The 21,596-nt window shown below is 40.6% G+C and overlaps 1 protein-coding gene across 1 annotated transcript in view; it reads left to right on the top strand.

Annotated features, from left to right (window-relative positions):
- The window catches only part of SLC38A11 (solute carrier family 38 member 11), a 47,560-nt gene extending 30,256 nt beyond the window's left edge, over nucleotides 1-17,304 (top strand). Inside the window, exons 8-12 of the mRNA XM_063428625.1 lie at nucleotides 6,017-6,087; nucleotides 6,477-6,638; nucleotides 13,657-13,769; nucleotides 15,058-15,189; nucleotides 16,746-17,304. Of these exons, the coding sequence (XP_063284695.1) occupies nucleotides 6,017-6,087; nucleotides 6,477-6,638; nucleotides 13,657-13,769; nucleotides 15,058-15,189; nucleotides 16,746-17,027 (760 nt within the window). The 3' untranslated portion in view covers nucleotides 17,028-17,304. The remainder of the gene's footprint in view (nucleotides 1-6,016; nucleotides 6,088-6,476; nucleotides 6,639-13,656; nucleotides 13,770-15,057; nucleotides 15,190-16,745) is intronic.
- The last annotated feature ends 4,292 nt before the right edge of the window (nucleotides 17,305-21,596 follow it).

Genomic DNA, 21,596 nt, shown 5'->3' with positions numbered 1-21,596 from the left:
AGCCGCGCTCACATTAGGATCTCTCCATAAGAAAGCATTATTCAATGCTTTACTGTGGGGAAAATCTGATGCTGGAAGTCCTCATGCAGAGTGTGAGGACATCCAGCATCAGATAATGGACCAAAAGTATGTTTCAATTCCGTAAGTCACTCTAGTGGCTGTCTGGTAGACAGCCACTAGAGGAGGAGTTAAATCTCAGAGGTTATTATTGCAGTTTATAAAAACTGCAATAATTACCACTGCAGGGTTAAGGTTAATGGTAGTTTGCACCCAGACCACTTCAATGAACTGAAGTAGTTTGGGTGCCTACATGTCCCTGTAACTGATTTCCCCAGTCTAACTAAAAGAGCCTATAAAATATCCTGTGCAGTGAGGAAAAGTAAAGAAGGTTGGTTTGCGGAGAGTAAAAATGGTCCACCAGTAAGACAACATGGGCGTTCTGGGTATTTGGGTTTGCTCCATATCTACCCAGTCCAAAGTAACTCGATGTTAATTATTCATGTGTGCAAGTGAAACCGCCCTGTGGTACCTTAAAACATTGGGATCCCCCAATACTACTTAATCACACTGGGCACCAAAGCGGCCTAGCATTCCCCTTGTTCAAGATAAAGAATAGAAATAAAGATTGAACCTTGGTGCAATTGGCTTTAGGTAATCTGGTCGGCAACATGTGAAAAATGAGAAGCATCATTTTAACCATATTAATACGCCTGGACCAGGAGAAGTTGACTTCTTTCTTTTTTAACAATCTCCGCTGTCAGGTTCCCCAATATCAGATTGGGTATTATGCTTAGATAAAGCAGCCGTCGTTTTTTGTTATTCATACCTCCAGGTAGACCAAGTATTTCGTCTTCCACTCAAAGGCAAAATGTCCCATGATCTCAATCAACTGTTTTGTGATATATTTATTGGCAAAGCTTGATTGAGGACCTGTTTGCTCTGTGAGGTTTGAATGTACGCTATTTTGGAAGCTAAGCTTTAATAGAGAGGAAAATACTGCTCTTTCTTTATTGCCTTGCTCGAAATAATTTTGTATTAGTTTACAAAGAAGGAGTAGTCTTTGCCAACTCTAATTCTTGTAGTTAGTCTTTTATGGTTATTATATCCATAAGAGTGGTTGTAGATGGATTTTGCTTATTCAGCTGAGTTAGCTCAGTAAGTTGCTTGGTGAGCGAAACATAGGATTTAACCCTCTGTGAGTTTGCATAGCTGGCATGCTTTATAAACACACTGGAAATGAAGGCCTTATGTGCCAGCCACATGCAGGGCCGTCTATAATATGAATAGGACCCTGGGCAAAGCATTTTCTTGGGCCCCCTAGGCCCTGCCCCCCCCCCCCCCCAATTACGCCCAACCCCCAATCACACTGACAGACCTTCTGACACATACACACACACAGACAGATATATTAAAACATTCGCAGATACATACTGACACACATACACTGACACACAAATATATACTTATATACATTCAGACATACTGACACACACATACACATACACTGACAGATATACTGAAACACACACAGACAGATATATTAAAACATTCGCAGATACATACTGACACACAAATATATACTAATATACATTCAGACATACTGACACACACATACACATACACTGACAGATATACTGAAGCACACACAGACAGATATACTGAAACACACACAGACAGATATACTGAAACACACACAGACAGATGTATTGACACACACAGACATTCTGACACACACACACACAGACATTCTGACACACACACACAGGGATACTGACACACACACACAGGGATACTGACACACACAGGGATACTGACACACAAGGCATACTAACATACACACCGACAGGCATGCTGGCACACACACACTGACATACACACACACAAACATAATGACACACATACTGACACACACACACAGACATACTGACATACACACACACACACACACACATACTGACATACACACACTGACACACACACACACACACACACAGACATACACACACTGACACACACACACACACACAGACATACACACACACACAGACATACACACACACACAGACATACTGACATACACACACACATACTGACATACTGACACACACACAGAGATACTGACATACACACACAGACATACTGACACACACACACTCAGACACTGACATACACACACAGATATACTGACATACACACACAGACATACTGACACACACACACACAAACATACTGACACACACACAGACACTGACATACACAGACATACTGACACACACACACACACACAAACATACTGACACACAGACACTGACATACACACACAGACATACTGACACACACAGACATACTACTGACACACACACACACACATTTAGCCACCCTCCAGGTTCTTACCTTTTCCTGGAGGTGGTTTCCCTGGGGTCCAGTGGCAGGCTGAGGCAGATGGGAGTTCTCCTCTGGAACTCCCCTCCTCCTGCCTTTCTCCTCCCGCGCGGCTCTTATCTCCGGTGGGAGGAAGTGACGCGCGGCACTCACTTCCTCCCAGCCGGTACAGGAAGGGGCCCGCTCACGCTGTTTAAGCGTCACAGCGCCCGACCGGGCCCCTGCACACACATGCTTACCGGGTGGCCCGGGTGCATGGTCCACCCAGGGGGGATCTTTAGTTGGCGGGCCGGGTACATGGGGGCTGCTCAAATCGCGGGGCCCACGGGGCAGCTGCTCAGGGGCCCCCCAGGAGCAACTGGGCCCGGGGCAGCTGCCCCGTTTGCCCCGCGCTAAAGACGGCCCTGGCCACATGGACCCATGAGTAAACTCACTGCATTCATTGTTTAAAAAATAGCTGTGTAGTTCAGTCTGTATGTCATTTTGAACCATCTCATCGGTGAGCAAATATTAATTTAAGCACCAGGTCCCCACACCGTAGTCAGAAACTGCTCTGAAAGTGATAAGGTGACCGGCGCAATGTCAGACCACAAAATCAGACCAATCCTAACAGTCTCAATTCTGTAAAGGGAAGTGCCTTGGAGGAGAAACTAGTCTATCCTAGAGTAAGAATTATGCATTTTGGAGTAAAACGTATAGTCCACCTCCAATGGAAGGGGATCTCTCCATAGGTCTACATAATCATTGGCTAGGAGTAGTTGGTTTAGGGCGGTGGTGAAGGATTGGTGTAGGGTCCATGTATTGTTTTCATCTCCATTGAGGCCCAGAAGTTTAAGTATTCACCTAGTATAAAATTCATATCACCTCCCATTACTACTGTTACCAATTTTAAATGGAGTGTCTGGTATAAGCGAGTCAAGAATTGAACTTGGTTAGTATATGGCCCATAATAATTGATTATGTACAATCCATTTTTTAATATATCACTGAAGATTGAGCAATCTCCCATTTTATAACTCATCATGGAAACTAATAAAAAAGAGACCTCGCTGCTAATTAGGATAGATATTCCCCATTTTTTTCTACTTATAACAAGAGGGAAAGTCTGCTGTGTGGTACGTGGAGTTAAACTTCGGCTGATGCCTCTACTTACAGTCGGTTAAACACATTGTCTCTATAACATTTTTCTGTGAAAAAAAAATCTTAATTTTTCTTATACTAAAGGAGTTTTCCCCTTTAAGTCCATTTTTCCATTTGGGAAGGAGGGAGTTGCAATTAGATCATTAACCCCTTAAGGACCAAACTTCTGGAATAAAAGGGAATCATGACATGTCACACATGTCATGTGTCCTTAAGGGGTTAATGCTTGTTATATTATGTGAAACTGGGTCTTTTGTAGATATCTAGATGCACAGGTTTTAACACCGGGTAAACGCCAAATGATACATCTTGAATTCGCATGTTCTACCTGAAAATACAGGAACCCCAATTGTGATTGAATGCTTGCACTTTAGATGTCTCTAACAAAGCAAAACGCTTACAAATTTCCATAAGGTCTACTGAAAAATTAACAATTTAAATTGGTAGTTGCTCCTAATGCCACCAGAGGGCAGCATACACTACATCTTTGAATGTAAACAGAAAAGTAATGGTTCTGTCTATGATTGTTAGTCTTTTAAAACAATGTTTTAACATAATTTATTATACAATTAAGTAGCAATGCCCCAGAAATACTTAAGGGATTAAGCAGATAAAATCATATAAACGTTGTAGTACTTTTTTTGTGGGAGAACATGGGAAAATATGCACCATCTGATTATAATAAAGTACTAATGATGGTTATCAAATATTTATTATCTGTTAATGTTTGTGCCTTACATTTATACATTAAGTGTGTGAAATATAAGATATAAATATATACAATAAATTTAACAAGAATTATGTATTTTTTAAGCGCAGTCCAGTCTGCATTTGGATTTAATTTTTTTGATTTATTAAAACAAATATTTGCCATAAGAGAGATATATTTAACTTTCTGTAACTTATGAAAAAGATTATCGAAAGGCTCTGCTTCATCTGTTTCTTATGATAGTTATGGTGATTGGATTTAGTTGGCTTGTCCGTGCGTGACCTCTTAATCCCTATTGAAATGAATTTGCACCCTGCATATGCATTCTGTTATTTGCAGACCCTGAAATGGAGTTTATTCACTAAACAGCAAATCGTAACAAAAATGAAAAACAAACTGCAAAATTCAGGCTTAAGCAAGCTATTACAATAGCTAAGCTGATTTTTCCAAAAATGTTTAAATTAATTTTAGTTTAGTTTATAAACCCCAAATTAATCTAGTCACTATACAAAAAGCTGTGATGACTTGAGAACTAACTGAAATATACACTGAAAATGGATATTTATTTATACACACGTCACAAAATGATAAAGACATAGGCCATGAGCAATGAAATTTGATATTTTATTTAAAATATTTATTACTATTTTGCTTGAAAGGAACACTCCAGGGACCATAACCACTACAGTGAATGGCAGTGGTTATGATGCCAGGAGTGCTCTAGCACCCCATCAATTTTAAGGAATCACATAATTTGCTAACTGTGTAAAAACATTTAGTACAAGGTGGCTCATGTTCCTTGTTCCATTTAAGCTTTTGTTTTGACAGGGTTAAGAACTAAATCATTTAATTGAAGGGAAAGGAAAATCACTTCCTTGAAATGAAACTTTATTTCATTTTGTAGCCAATTTCTTGCCAACTTAACCAACTATGAGGACCAGCTATGTAAACAAATCTGAATAAAGTCAATAACTAAGTAGCTGTGGGAAAAATTGTCCCTTTAAATGAAAGCTTGGGAATGCAAGCAGGGAATGTTTTTGTTTGTGGGTCGCAATCAGGACATGGGAGACAGTGGATGATAAGGAAAGACTGTAATGTTGTTTTATGTATTTATTTCACGAAACTATTTTTCTCAGCACGCTATGGCTCATTCTAAAACAAATACGTTTCCAGTAGTGACTGCACACATCCTATGAGATCATATATCCAAATCATATACTGGTCCTCCTGGTTCAGGGAATGGCAAACCCCCTAGAATACCTCCAAACAAGTCTGCAGTGTGATGGAATCTGTGTGTCTGGACTCTCGCTGCATTTGGACATTCTAAAAAAAGGACACCATGTTAATTAGCATGATTGTTTATAAAGTATATATAATTATTTTTTTATTCCCTCTAAGGTTTTGGGTTTTTTTCAGGGAGGGGGGGTCAGTTTTTTGGTATTAATTAATTCCGCAATATGTTGTGCTTTCTCATTCTGAAACAAGACATACATGAATTCCAAGCACCATGACCACTTTAAAGCACTAATGTGGCTATGGTGCTTCGAGTAACACACTAACACAAGAGTGCCCAATAGATAGATCTCTAAATGTTGTAGAACTAAAACTCCCATGATGCTTTGCGTGCCTTTAGAATGAGAAAGCATCATGGAAATTGTAGTTTTAAAACATATGGGGATCTACTTTTTGGGTACCCCTGCACTAACCCATTAACTATCAAAAGTACATCTACCAGGACCACTAACCGCTAACATGTACAATTTGTGTTTTCTGTACTCCGTATAGACCACCAACAGCAGATGCATGGGTTTTTGTGAAGTCGAATGCATTTCAAGCAGTTGGTGTTATGTCATTTGGTAAGTACGTGATTTTGTAAATAATTTAAGAACAAAGCTTATGCTCATCATTCCATTATTCTTGGATTGTATTCATAACATTTTCACATAACATTTTCCTCATTAGAGCTGCCTCTTATATGCATACAGCAAATCGCTAGTATTCAAAGGAGGAGCCTTTTAGACAGAGCAACAATGTCTGTTTTTTCAGATTACTCATTTTCCTTGTCTGTGTTCAGTTGATATACCTAATAAAAAATGTTGATTTTTAAATAGAACATTTTTGGAAATTATTTGTAGGTAGGGACCTTTTTCTAGTACTGCTGTGTTTCTGTTTAAGCAAAGTTTTAATATAAACTATGTATCTTATTTTATATAATAAAAATCTTTTTTATCTGTTTGTGTTGCAGTATTTATGTGCCACCATGCTTGTTTCCTGATATATGGATCTCTAGAAGAACCTACAGTTAGTACCTGGTCTCGTATTACCCATGCATCAATGATTCTCTCACTCTGTATCAGTTTGCAATATTCCGTCTTCGGGTATGTGTCTTTTACCGGGTTCACCCAAGGTAACGTATTCAATGCGTCTACAATTTTATTCACTGTTTTAGTACATAAACCCTAGTGTGCTTTGTTGTCATGTTTTCATTGCAATCGGATTGTCACCACCATAAGAAGTACAGTGAGTGAGGTTTATAATTAATAAGTACCAAACATTCCTGAACTAGATCCACTTTTATTAGGCAAACACCCTCCTGGGTCTTTGAGAAGCACCCTCCTGGGTCTTTGAGAAGCACCCTCCTGGGTCTTTGAGAAGCACCCTCCTGGGTCTTTGAGAAGCACCCTCCTGGGTCTTTGCTTAAACTCATTGTACAGCGCTGCAGAATTTGGTGGTGCTATATAAATAAAAACAACAACATAGTATATTTACTTCAATATTTATGGCTCCAAGTCCTTTTTTTAACTTCATTTTAATGGTAAATTTTCAAGCTGGACAGAGGTGGCAAGTGGTGTCCCTCAGGGGTCTGTTCTGGGACCCCTTCTATTTAACATTTTTATAAATGATCTTGAAGACAGCATTGAAAGTCATGTTTCAGTGTTTGCAGATGACACAAAACTTTGTAAAATAATACAATGTGAGCAAGATATTACTTTGCTGCAGAAGGATTTAGATAGACTGGAGGACTGGGCACTCAAATGGCAGATGAAATTTAATGTTGAAAAATGCAAAGTTATGCACTTCGGCGTAAAGAATACACAAGCAACGTATACCCTTAATGGAAGCGAATTAGGGATAACAACACACGAAAAGGACTTGGGAATTGTTATAGACAACAAACTATGCAACAATGTGCAATGTCAATCAGCAGTGGCCAAGGCCAGTAAGGTATTGTCATGCATGAAAAAGGGCATTCATTCTCGGGACGAGAATATCATTTTGCCTCTCTATAAATCACTGGTAAGACCACATATTGAATATGCTGTGCAATTTTGGGCACCTGTTCTAAAGAAGGATATCATGGCACTAGAAAAAGTGCAGAGGCGGGCTACAAAATTAATAAAAGGAATGGAACATATCAGCTATGAAGAAAGGTTAACAAATTTAAACCTATTTAGTTTAGAAAAACGTCGCCTGAGAGGGGATATGATAACATTATACAAATATATTCGGGGCCAATACAAACCATTGTGTGGAAATCTATTCACAAACCGGACTTTACATAGGACACGAGGCCATGCGTTTAGACTGGAAGAAAGAAGATTTCGTCTAAGGCAAAGGAAAGGTTTTTTTACTGTAAGAACAATCAGGATGTGGAATTCTCTGCCTGAAGAAGTGGTTTTATCAGAGTCCATACAGATGTTCAAACAGCTACTAGATGCATACTTGCAAAGACAGAATATTCAAGGATATAATCTTTCAATGTAGGGTAATAACTGCTTGATTCAAGGATAAATCTGACTGCCATTCTGGGGTCAATAAGGAATTTTTTGTCCTAGCTTGTTGCAAAATTGTGCTTCAAACTGGGGTTTTTTTTTTTTCTCTTTTGGATCAACAGCAAAAAACAGGTGTGAGGAAGGCTGAACTTGATGGACGCAAGTCTCTTTTCAGCTATCTAACTATGTAACTATGTAATTTTCATTGTAAATCCTGATACATCCAGACCCGTCAAGTTAAAATTATAATTTTATGTCTTAATTCCATCTAAAGCACATCAATTAATTGAGGACTTTCAAGGTTATTCATTAAAGTCCAAATGGCCCTGTATCAAATGGGGCAAAAACATTAATCGCAGTATGGGGCTATTTGGACGTCAAAATCCAGATATTGTCTAGATATTACAAAGCAAGCTCAGAATGAGCCGGAATTTGTACCAGATTTCAACCTTACTGAAAGCTAGCGGATGGTGAGATCTGTAACCAGATGGTTAAGATACGGTCCCAGAAGCTTAAAATCAGGACCCAGATATTAAATACCTGAAATTATTGCCTACTTGGAGGGCTAGTAGCCAACTAGTAGATAGTTATAAAAAAAAATTAAAAAAACATGGTGGAGTGAGGGTGAAGTACTGTGGCAAAATCCTGGGTTAATCCTCCCTTATGCCCAAACCTGCCATGTTAGAGGTGGGGTATGTCTACTAAACAGTAAACAGCCAGTGGTTACTCACTGTAACTATTAACTAGTGACTGGGAACCTGTAAAATACTAGGCAGGGCCTGTCGCTTCTACCCCCTGTGCTCCTACCACTGGGCATCAGCGGGGACTTAATGTCATTAGATGTCCAGTCGTTAGATTTAATAACAGTGAATGGCCACTGGCATGTTATGGTTTAGTAGATATGGCCCACAGAACAATGTGATATGCAAATCAAACCACCACTGTAAAGAAACACTTTATTATACCAGGCTCATTACTACCCACTACATCTCTGCAGAGCTGAAGAGCAGAGGTTTCCTATTCATACAACCTATGGCCTCTTTGGTAGCCAAATCTTATCTTTTGTAATTTAGTGGCCATGGGGATCAGAATAGTAAGGGGTCTCCGAGCATTCTGTGTACACTATAGGGATTAGTAGCACTATGCAATACACTGTACAGTGCACATTTTTACAGTAACTGTACCTTCTGTATGTGAATTTATGACCATGCATTATTTGTACATAGAGATGTCCCGAACAGTTCGCTGGCGAAAAGTTCCTGGCGTACATTGCTTGTTCGCGTTCGCCACGGCGGGCGAACATATGCGATGTTTGGTCCGCCCCCTATTCCATATTTGACAACCCCCCCAGTCTCTACATTTTTAACTGTCACAGCACTCTGGTTGGTTTGAAATCACCAATCAGAGTGCTCTGTGTCATTTTACACAGCGTGGAAAAGTTCTTTGGAATTTTCCCATGCTGTGTAATTTGACTCATAACTCTCTGATTGGTTACTTAATCCACCAATCAGAGTGTTATGAGTAAAATTACACAGCGTGGGAAAATTCCAAAGAACTTTCCCACGCTGTGTAAAATGACACAGAGCACTCTGATTGGTGGATTTCAAACAAACCAATCAGAGTGCTGTGACAGGTAAATGTAGAGACTTACCTGCCAGTCTCTTCATTTACCTGTCAGAGCACTCTGATTGGATGGCTTAAACCCACCAATCAGAGTGCTCTGAGCCTAATTGCAGGGCGGGGCAAGGCTTTATAAGCCTTCCCCCGCCCTGCAGAGCTCAGTCTGCGCGGATCCCTCGCCGGGTGAACATGGATTATTTTTTTGGCGCTCGTTTTTTTTTTTTCATTGCGGCAGTTATTATGGTTTTTTATTTGGCTTTTTTGGGCTGAAAAAAGAAGATTTTAGAAGAAAGAAAACACATTGAATGGTAAGTTTTTTTTTCTTTTACAGGTACTTAGTTAAAGGTCCCCTCCTCATTATTTTTAGGGTGAGGGGGTAGGTAGGGGGTTATTTTTTTTGGGGGGGTGGAGGGGGTGACTAGGGGTTGGGGACCCCTAGTCACCTGGGGGGGAACATTTTTTTAGGGCCCCCACCCGCCGCTCAGGGGTGGGAGCCAGGGGGGAGGACATTAGGTCCCCCCCCTTTTTAGTATTTAGGACCCCCACCCGCCGCTCAAGGGTGGGGGCCGGGTGGGGAGGACCTTAGGTCCCCCCCTTTTTAGTATTTAGGGCCCCCACCCGCCGCTCAGGGGTAGGGGCCGGGGGGGAGGACATTAGGTTCCCCCCCTTTTTAGTATTTATGGCACCCACCCGCCGCTCAGGGGTGGGGGCAGGGGAGAGGACCTTAGGTCCCCCCCCTTTTTAGTATTTAGGGCCCCCACCCGCCGCTCAGGGGTGGGGGCCGGGTGGGGAGGGCCTTAGGTCCCCCCCTTTTTAGTATTTAGGGCCCCCACCCGCCGCTCAGGGGTAGGGGCCGGGGGGGAGGACCTTAGGTTCCCCCCCTTTTTAGTATTTAGGGCCCCCACCCGCCGCTCAGGGGTGGGGGCCAGGGAGGAGGACCTTAGGTCCCCCCCTTTTTAGTATTTAGGGCCCCCACCCGCCGCTCAGGGGTGGGGGCCAGGGGGAGGACCTTAGGTCCCCCCCCTTTTTAGTTTTTAGGGCCCCCACCCGCCGCTCAGGGGTGGGGGCCGGGGGGAGGACAGTAGGTTCCCCCCCTCATTATTTTTATGGCCCCCACCCACCGTGCAGGGGTGGGGGCAGGGGGAGGACAGTAGGTCGTCCCCCCTCATTATCTTTATGGCCCCCACCTGCCGCCCAGGGGTGGGGGCCGGGGGGAGGACAGTAGGTCCCCCCGCCCTTTTTATCTTTATGGCCCCCACCCGCCGCCCAGGGGTGGGGGCCGGAGGGGAGGACAGTAGGTCCTCCCCCATTGTAATTTATGGCCCCCACCCGCCGCCCAGGGGTGGGGGCCAGGGGAGGGAGGACAGTAGGTCCCCCCTCATTATCTTTATGGCCCCCACTCACCGCTCAAGGGTGGGGGCCGTGGGGAGGGCAGTAGGTCCCCTCCCCCATTGTAATTTATGGCCCCCACCTGTCGCACAGGGGTGGGAGCCAATAGGTTTTTTTGGGGGGGGGGGGTTTACAGTGAGCAGCCACTGGCTGCTGACTGCTTACTAGACATGCCCCTACTCGCGGTATAGCGAATAGGGGCAGAATTTACTAATACTAGGTAATCTTAACTTAGTATTAGTAAATGTGGCTGAAAGACCAATGTAGGTCTTTCAGCCTTTTAGTAGATAACTCCCTAATACCGTGGGAATTAAGGAGTTATATACTAAGCTGCTGCAAGATGCAGCCGTGGATCGGAGTTTGCATGCCACAGTCCAGGTGTTAGTCCCCTTGAAACAACTTGTGGGTTTTAAAATTCGCCTGCCTATTGAAGTCTATGGCGGTTCGCCCGGTTCGCGGGTTCACGAACATTTGCCGAAATTCGCGATTCGCCGTTCGCGAACCGAAAATGTTATGTTCGCGACATCACTATTTGTACATTTTTGGTTGAATATTCAGGAAACCGTTTTCCCAGAAATTACATCATGCTTCATGAAAAAAACAACCATCAGCAGGGATATTTGTCCATTTTTATTTATCTGTTTTTCCTATAATGGATAGTTAGATAACTAATTAAAACTGGATGCAAAATAATGTGAGACACTAATACCACTGGTGATGCTGACATACAGTCCATTGATACTGTTGATATACAATCCATTTCTAGAACATAGTATGTAAAACAGAGAAAGTGCCTGGGTAACATTGGAGAGAAAAGACAAATTGCAAGCCGAAGTGTTGGTATACCAAGAAGTAGGTATTCAATATTTTTTTTATTTTTTTTTAAGAAATAGAATGATCAAAAAATAACACATTTTAAACATACTGAATACCCCACTGACTGTTAAAAAAAATCTAGGTAAAATAGATGTCAAGGCTCACTTTTGTTTTATATAGTTAGTAACTAGACAATAGGCAGATCAAACAGCATTTTCTTTACATTTCACAAGGTCAGTGTATTAGTTGCTTGATTAATAATTTTTCTATGCAAACTTAGACAGGGTTTAAACATGCTCTTATCTCTTATAAATGTTGTAAAACATGCTCTTAGAAATGTTGTAAAACATTTCTAAGAGCATGTTTAAAGCATGCCACACAAAGTGCATCAGGCACACAAGGTCTACTGGAAAATACTGCACAGCGGCTGGACGAGATATTCGCTGAATTCTGGGTGAAATTAGCTGCCAAACAGGCCCTCTATGCGGAAAACAGGCAGACAGAGAGCACACCACTCACCTCCTGTCAACCAGCAACCCCAGTGCGATCAAAACCCACACTACCACGATTGAAGCTAAAGGGATACATCCCCCGTCCTCGGCACACTCCCCTGTACATCAAGGTGATGGCTAATCACTCTGGCACTCCTTTACGGAAACAACCTCGAAATCACACTACAACAGATCCATACTGAAACGTGGTTCAAGGTGCAGTGAGCCACCTGAAAAGCAGGAACGACATGGGGAACCTTGCACCGTCTTGAGACCAGAAGAGTGGACTGCTCCAGATCACTGGGACTTTCTTTAACTGTGGAGGTTGGAGGCTTAATTTGGTCATAGGCTGAATTATTGGCACTAGGCTTCATGTATGTGCGGTTACTCTAGGCTTAAGCTTGCCATCGTTATAAAACATGTTATATTATGCTAGCACAAGCTAGGTGCCACAGATAATTTGGGTTACTGGTACACTCTTTCAAGCTTAACCTGTCTAGAACACTGACATATGATTCTCACTAACCAGGTATGACTATCACAGCGCTGGTGTTCCATTAACCTTGTCTTTGGCCCGTGAGCATAATCTCATCTATAAATACACTTGTCTCTAAACACTGAAATGAATAAGCCATACCAGTTTCATGCCATCTTTTATTTATTTTCTTTCATCTCTTTAGTATTTTAACACATCATAAGGCGAGTTTATAACTTGACACGTAGCATTACTTCCATCGCTTTTTCCTTTCATAGTTCTTACACTATTATGCCACTCAGCCTGCATAACCTTACTTAGAGAGGGGTCTATAAGTTTGTATATATTTTTATTTACATTTTTTCACAAAAAGTGCAGTTTTTACTGACAAGTTTTTGTTTCACCTGCATGCCTATCGTAATATTTTACTTGTGCACCTCCTAACTAGACAAGTATGACTAGCCTTTTTTCCGTTATACCTACAAAATTGTGCCACTTTCTCATGCTCATTTCAAGAATTCAGATATTTGTACATTTTTGAAATGCACCCAGATTGCACCCATAATTTTCACAAGATGACTTTGCCTACCTTTTTAAATTGATGCTTTCCAAAATACTAGATACTTTAGTAAATTTTAAAACAATACTGGATATATGGACATATGCGTCATGACTATATATATATATATATATATATATTTATTTTGCGCTATCTAAGTTACATTTTTTTCCAACTGTGCATTTTTGGTTTCAATTCTTAAGCTCAGTTACGTAACTCCCTGTTTAGTAAAAAACAAATACATGAAAACAAACTGTGTGTGTAAATACAATTTCAGTTATTACGTCAGATTTTCTTTCTAGGGGACCTGTTTGAGAATTATTGCAAACATGACAACCTAGTTACAATCGGAAGATTCTGCTACGCACTCACCATCATTCTGACTTATCCCATGGAATGTTTTGTAGCCAGAGAGGTAAGTTTTAAGATCTTGATGACTTAAAGGGGCACTCCAGACCCCTCGAGCACTTTAGCTTTCTGAAGTGAAGGGTAAGTCTTCTGTGTATTTTACAAAAAGTGCAGATTTCAATTGCAATTGACATATCTATTTATAAATAAATATGTATAAAGCAACCTAGTTACACTACTATGGCTGTCAATCAGACAACTGGTTCTGTTACTTCCTGGTTTGTTTAGTTCAGTGGAGCTAAACTCAAGAGACAGGTAATTGATTAGAGCACCTGCCTTGTCTCATTGAGCTGCATTGGGAAGTCTGTGATTGGACAACCACAGGAAGTCAATACTGGTGGATAAGGGGAGGGCTTGCAAAAGCTGCAGGCAAGATATCTGCAGCTTTTGCAAGTTTTTTTTTAACTATAGCCCAATGGAAAAAAAAAACACATAACTTAATGCATGGATGTTCTTATTGGTGGTATGTCTACCCATTGCAGTGTTTTTTTAATCAACAACGACATGTTTACACTAGATGCTGATTACCTGTTAGTTTCTATAGTGTATGGCTGTTCAAATGCATCAGGAGTAACAAATTTGAGATTGCCTGAAAACTCAAACTAACTACGAATTTGATTTTACCCAACTTCCAATTTTTGTAATAGGAATATATATATTTTTCAATCCCTACATGATTTTGTCTGGGAAGTGCGAGTGATTTGCAAGAGGTGACTAACAGTTTAGATCATTTTTCATCCAACAAAGTGCAAGAGTGTTCCAAAGTCAGTTGAACGTGACACCTATATTGCATGAATTGAAAAGGCTGAAAACAGCTTCAACTTGTTACATATCCTTGTTACTGCTGTTGATTCAAAAGTAGGGAAAAACATATTGAAGAATAATTGAATTTTCATTTATTTTGGCATCCCAAACGGCATGCTGGATGTTTTTGATTTTAATAACATGCAGTTTAATTATTACAATCCTGTATTTTCATTAAAATTACATATATAATAAAGTGCATCTTATTTCATTATAAAGATAAATATTGCATTTCAGAGCCCGATTTCTTTAATATATTTATTAGATCTTTACTAACACTTTTGATTGCTATGGGTGAAATGTAGTTAAAATCTTGTCATAAAATTAACATTATTTTTGTATACATAGCTGCCCGAGGTCACTTTTAAAACCAGACAGCAGATGTCACTGTTGCTCGCTCTTTTTCTCTTCTAATTTATCTAGATAATAGCTCAGCTGATAAGGTGTGCCTATTAATTCACGGGACACATTTGTTCTGTATTTCTTTGCAGGTGATTGCAAATGTGTTTTTTGGTGGAACTCTTACATCAAGTCTTCATTTAGCAGTGACCTTGATGGTTGTTTCACTAACTACAAGTATATCTTTGGCGTGCGAATGTCTAGGAATGGTTTTAGAGCTCAATGTAAGTAGGTTTTTATGTCTGAATATATCTTAAAACTAAATTTGAAGATTCTGCTGTGCAAAATAATGTTACTTCATGTTGCCTTATACAGCATGTTTACATTTTTCCCAAGAAAAAATATGAAGCCATTCTAAAAATGTACTAAAAATACTAAAACTGTTAAAAAAAAAACAAAAAACCTTGAAAATAGGGTAAGATTGTTGATAATATTTGGTCTCCGAGCCTTACCCCTCCAGAAAGGTGTCTGTAACACTGAAAATGTTTTTGTTGTTTGTTTGTTTGTTTCTTTACTTAAAAAAAAACTAAAAACCTTTAGATTGCTACATTTTGATGAAAATTACAAAAAGTATCATAATAGTGAGCGAAGAAACCAAACGTGGAATTGGGACAAACTGGGTCTGAATACAATCTTTTTTCAAACCTTACTTTCAAATAAATAAATAAGATAATTAGTTATATATATACTCTGCTAATTATAACAATTGTTGCTATTTACGAATCTGTTAATTCTGCAGAACTAACAAATGAATTCCAAATTATTATGTATTAAACTTGCTTTGCTTTGATTTTGTTGTTTTGTTTATTTGAATATTTATGTATTTTATGTATATAAGTCAATCTAAACCTGCGATTTCCTGGTAAATGCCCTATACAGTCCAGTGTATTTTACATATTGAAAGAAGAAATTAAATCCTACAGTTACTGTTTGAGGACACAAGATTGAGGGCAGCCATCTCAAGCATCTACTGCTTGATATAAAAATAGGATTTTAGATGGTATGTTTACTTACGTTGTGTGCCAAGGCCAATGAACCTAAACTCCTTGACTTCAAAGACCAACCATGCTCAGATAGGGAAGGTAGCAACTGGTTGGTGACTAGCCAAAATGTTATTCTTCTGAGAAAAAGTTGAGTATTTTTCAAGTATTTTTTTTCAAGTGTTACTTAAGTTTAACCAAGCCTAGCTGTGTGAGATGGTTTCAGCATTTGTCCTCAGTAAACAGCTGATCCTCTTGCATTCAGAATACCTTGTACATACTCTGGGTCTGTTACACAGGATCCTACAATGTACTTGGACCAGATAAGATAACAAGGCGTGTAGTGGTTATGGCACCATTTCTGTTCTCAATATAAATTAAATAGATATTGCTAATGTGAAAGTGTAACTTCCACATTGGCAATATAGTGAGCAAGAGGCCAGGCCACATGTGCCTCAGGGACCTCTGCTTTGTGTCAAACCACTTGAAAATGATTTGACAGAGAACCTGGCGACAGCAGTCACATCCTACAAGCTCCATAACCACTACAATGTCTCAGGGATCTCTGCTTTTTGTCAAACCACTTGAAAATGGTTTGATAAAAAACTGGTGGACAACACACACATCCTACAAACACAATGACCACTACAATGGGCACTAGCGATAATGCCGTTTATTCTACCCTTATAGGTTGCTGAACGCAATATGACATGATACAGCACATTAAGAGATTCTAACATACAAATTAATGTAAACTTAGATGCATGCATTATTAACAACATTTTATCATTTTGTTTCAGGGTATTCTAAGTGCGACGCCCCTGGTTTTCATCATTCCTCCAGTATGCTACCTGAAGTTATCTTCAGACCACTGGTATCACAGAAACAATATCATGCCATGCTTTATACTGCTACTCGGTGTGATAATAATGCCAGTGGGGTTTGTCATGGCCATCATGTATCCACAAGAATGCTCTCACGGAGTTGAAATGTTTTACTGCTTTTTACAAAATTCTACAATTTCCAATGCTAGCAGAGCTGATTCTTACATCAGGAATCCATCTGAAATCAACGTGACATAATGGCCTAATGAATATAAATATATATGGAGGACTTTGTTCATACTTGCACTGCCTTACCAATATCATTTTTTTGCAGTGAAAGAATAAGAGGATGTTGGATCTTAAAAATTTCATATTATTTCTTTGCTCAGCTTATTAGTATTTGAGGCAAACATTTTGTCTTCAATTTACGAGTCTTTAACAATTGGAGAATATTTCATTGGATCACCTAGGGCAGGCATAGGCAACCCACCTAGGGCAGGCATAGGCAACCTTCGGCACTCCAGATGTTTTAGACTACACCTCCCATGATGCTTTGCTAGCATTTTGGGTGTGAGAGCATTATGGGGGATGTAGTCCACAACATCTGGAGTGCAAAGGTTGCCTATCCCTGACCTAGGACCTTTTGGCTAGTTGAGTATCTTCGGAAATATAGGTCCCAAATATTGATGTTGCCAAGTTTAACCAAAACTGTCCTAGGTCCCTGACTATAATATTACATTTTGTAGCAAGAACATTAATGTATTAATGTTCTCTTGTCCAGGGTTCTACATAGACTCTAAAATAAACTCAACTCTTGCATATAAGCATTTGTTCTCGGTATGAGATCTATGTACTAAAAGGAGATGCCAACAATAAAATGGTGTTGCAGTAATATCCCTTCATTACTTCTACGTACTAATAAATAAGAGTTATTCTCCTATCTATGACCTCTATTTGATTGTGTCATGTGTTAATGATAAATTTAGGATCTTCAGGGGAGTTCTTTATTTTTAGTAACTCCAAATAGTTGTTACATGGGGATTCTAAAATGTTTCTTTGTGTCGTTTGTGTGTATTTTGTGTGTATGTGTGTGTGTCTTTTGTTTTTCTTTAGTGCTGCAGTTTAGAGCTGCACTTTGTCTTTCTCAGCTACAGAACTAATATATATGTCACTGCTAGATTGTGAGCTCATGGCTACATAGTTAGAATGTCAGGGCTGCCAGAACTCCTCATTGGTTGCATTTTTGCCATTGAAGAACTTAAAGCATTTTTAGTAATACTGTGCGGAGGTGTTACGATAGCTGCCTTTAATGGCAGTTCGGCTAGAATGGAATGGGATTTTACTTTTCCTATCCTCTAGGTTTTTATGGATGTACAGTTTAACAGCTGTTGGCAGTTTTAATGTGCAATAATGCCATCTATCAAGGTGTTATTGAATGAGGAGTGCAGTTAATGTCGTCTTTGGCAGTTTGTTTCTGATGATGTGTGCTGTTAAATCCTGTAACTGGTTTGATTTCAGCTTTGTGTGTGTGTGTCCATTCAAGAGAACTCTGTAAAAAACAAGGACAGGCCTGCTGAGAGTGGTACACGTCCTAAAGTATCTATTGCAGCAGCTGTTTGTTGGTTGCAAGATAGACTGAGGAGTTTTGAACTCCATGTAATGTAGTGCATACTCAGTGATGCTTAAGGTAGGGCAACCTGCAAGGTGACAATACACATTAATCCCCTCTGGGCCATGCTATGGTGTGAATTGTTTCCTAATTATGGTTCTCCTTAAAAGAAAGAGTCTGTGGTAGTTTAACTCTTTTTTTTTTTTTTTAAATTCTTTATTTTGGTTGTGCAGGTGATCACAAGATATGAACAGACGCCACAACAGCGTGTTACAAGAGTTTCAGATATTAGTCAGTGGCATAGAAATTTGCAAATTTTTTGTTTTTAAACATAGATAACTTGCGTAATTAAACATTTGAGTTGTGAGTAGATGCATTACGTTCAGCAGGTTAGTTAAAGAAGACACTTCACACATAGCTAGTGAGATGCTTAAAATTGCTTAGAATATTCTTAGAAGACACTTAAAATACGCTTACAGTAACCACCCCATGTTAACCCAGTGACAGTCCGGTACGAGTGTATGTCAGCATTCAGAATGACCCCTTAGTGTGCAGTGCAGTATGTTGCAGTGTGGCAAAATGCTTAATGGCTGCCTCTGTGCTTATAGTCCCATTGGGTGACCTGAAAGGGGGGTCGCAGTTCCGTTCCTGGGCCACTGGTAGTCCAGCTGAGCACCAGTCTTGGGCCTGTGGTGAGTCCCGGGTGTAGTGGCTGTGGGTGGGTCAATCCTCTGTTTCAAGCTCCCCACGGGGAACTGGGCTGTGTGCCAGGTTGGTCCGAGGCCTTGTGTTGTGTTCCTCCTGCGAGTTCAAAGTTGCGCTGGTGTGTTAAGCCGCCACGCTGCTCCTCCTCAGCTTGTGCGAGGTAAGTTTCTTTCGTCGGTGCCCTTGTTGGTGCGGTCGTTGTTCCGCCTGTGTGAGAGCAGGAGAGGAGGGTACGTCTGGCGGCCCTCACTTCGGGGGTGCGCGTGGTCTCCGCCCTTTTGGGAGCGGACTCTCGCTGGTGTTGCGGCACTTGTCTGTGTCACAGGGTGGGGACCGGGATCACCCCCGCCGGTCCATAGGGGGTGGGAACAGGGCCAGACCCGCCTAGCCTTGCGTTTCAGCTATACCGCTGTTGGGCAGGATAGCTGGGCGGCGGCCGTCCACCCCACTCACCGCCCGGGCGGTCTCCATCACGGTCGGCTGGGATCGCCCCACCGAGGGACTAGAACCGTGTGGCAAGCCTCACCTCGGGACCAGGGTTGCCTCACGAACTGGGGTACAAGTTCCTGGCTGGTAATAAGCGTTTTGCCGCTCAATAGGGCCATAAATTCAAGCTTTTTTCAGGAGCTCTGTCTCCATGCTTCCACTCAGCATGGCGGTCCGGCCCCGCCCCCGGTAGTTTAACTCTTAAAGAGAAACTCAAATTACTTCAACTTCATATACTTCAACTTCATATACCCAAATTACTTCAACTTGCTGAATTGTTTCTGACTTAAAAGTGTGTCCTTTTATGCACATTGTATAAAAGTACTGATTTAAAGAGAAATCATCTGCTAATTCAATCAACCAGCCAGGAAGGTGCTGTTCCTGATAATGTTTTTCCCCAGCACCATGTGGGAAGCAATGCTTCTCATGGAGAAGCATTTATTTCACTGCTTCTTGCAGAGACGCATGCGTTAGGCTGTGCGTTAGGCCCTTTTATGGCTCCATAGGTTCATCCCATAATTCCGCTTGCAAGCATGCGTGCGTTGTCACATCAACATCGTGCACGCATGTTCCGACGTTACCATTGGCCAATCAGAGCCATTCTCAGGATATTTAAAATCATTTTGACATTTTCTCAGTGCCCTGTTGTGGTTTCCTGTTGGGTTGTCCGGGAGAGCATTGTTTGTATTGATTCTTGTGTATTTTGACTTTGGCTTGTACTTTCACTATTCTGAATTCTGTATCCCTTGATCTTTGGCTTCTCTAACCATTTTCGTACCTTCTATTTCCCTGACATCAGCTTGTCCTGTACTTTTCTATTATTAACGTTAAATCTGGCCATTCTAAGGTCCTGTAATACGTTTTAGAGTTTTTGGTTAATATTATTTTGCTAACTTAAATTCTGAGTGTTGGATATTAGATTCTCCTGACATCTGTAATATGAGGCTGCCCCTTTTTTTATTTGTATAATGGTTAATGACAGTCATTCACTATCCAATGTGGGATTTTTGTAACTTATAATTAATTAAATTCACACAGTCTTTGTCAGAGTTCCACAATTTACAGGAAAGCAGAGAAAAGAGTTGATCTATTGCAACTTTTTTTTATCTACCACCATAGCTGATTATAAAGAATTCAAAGAGTGAATTTTAATTAAAAATCAGTATGGGGCAGTAACTGGCACCAATTGTTGGTGGTGAGTCCGACAAGGAAAATCATAGGAAACCAACAATGGATCTACCGCAGGTTTTGGAAGCAAGGAAATTCCAAGCTGCAGCGAACAGCAATGCAAAGGAAGTGTAACGGGAAAAGGAAAGGAACACAGGTCTCTTAATAGACCTGTGATAATCAACAAGATTTGGCTAGGAACTACAATGAACATCAAAAGTCTATAAACCGTATTGAAATTACAGTCAAGGTCTTCTGCAAAAAATAGAGTAGGATAACATTGCAAATCCAGGTGTTCTAAATTGATTGAAGAATATCCATACAGACAATGCTGCATTTAAAGAAAAGATGCTTCCACAATGTATTAGTTGACGGCTGAACATTTATATTTGCAACCAAAGCATTCAACATTTTATCATTTGTATTTTTTATTAAATTATTCCTTTCACCATCAGTTTGTGTCACATATAACTTCTCTTATTTTTAGCCTTTTTACGTTCACAAAAGTTAAATGGCTACTCCTACCACCATGACCACTTCAGGGATTTGAAGTGGTCATGTTGGTAGGAGTATGCATGTGTAGTGTTTCTGTTTGTGTTATCGGAACTTGGGTGCCGGGGGCTAGTTGCACTTACGGCACATGTGACATTGGCAGCCCAGAACTCTGCCTAATGTAAATTATGTGCATAAAATACGTCTGTTGTCAGTGCGCACTGTATGCTGCCAACAGATGTAAAAATCTTCCCCTTGCAGATGTAAAAATCTCCCCTCCCTCCCACTGTGCGCTCCCTCCTGCATCCCTCTGTTGCGCACAGTATGCAGACCAAGTACAGAATCCAGTGATTGTACCGGGCAAGGCC

The sequence above is a fragment of the Pelobates fuscus genome, chromosome 8 (assembly GCF_036172605.1).
Source record: "Pelobates fuscus isolate aPelFus1 chromosome 8, aPelFus1.pri, whole genome shotgun sequence".
NCBI classification, from domain to species: Eukaryota; Metazoa; Chordata; class Amphibia; order Anura; family Pelobatidae; genus Pelobates; species Pelobates fuscus.
Note: the sequence above shows the minus strand (reverse complement) of the source record. Positions and strands in the feature narration are given on the sequence as shown.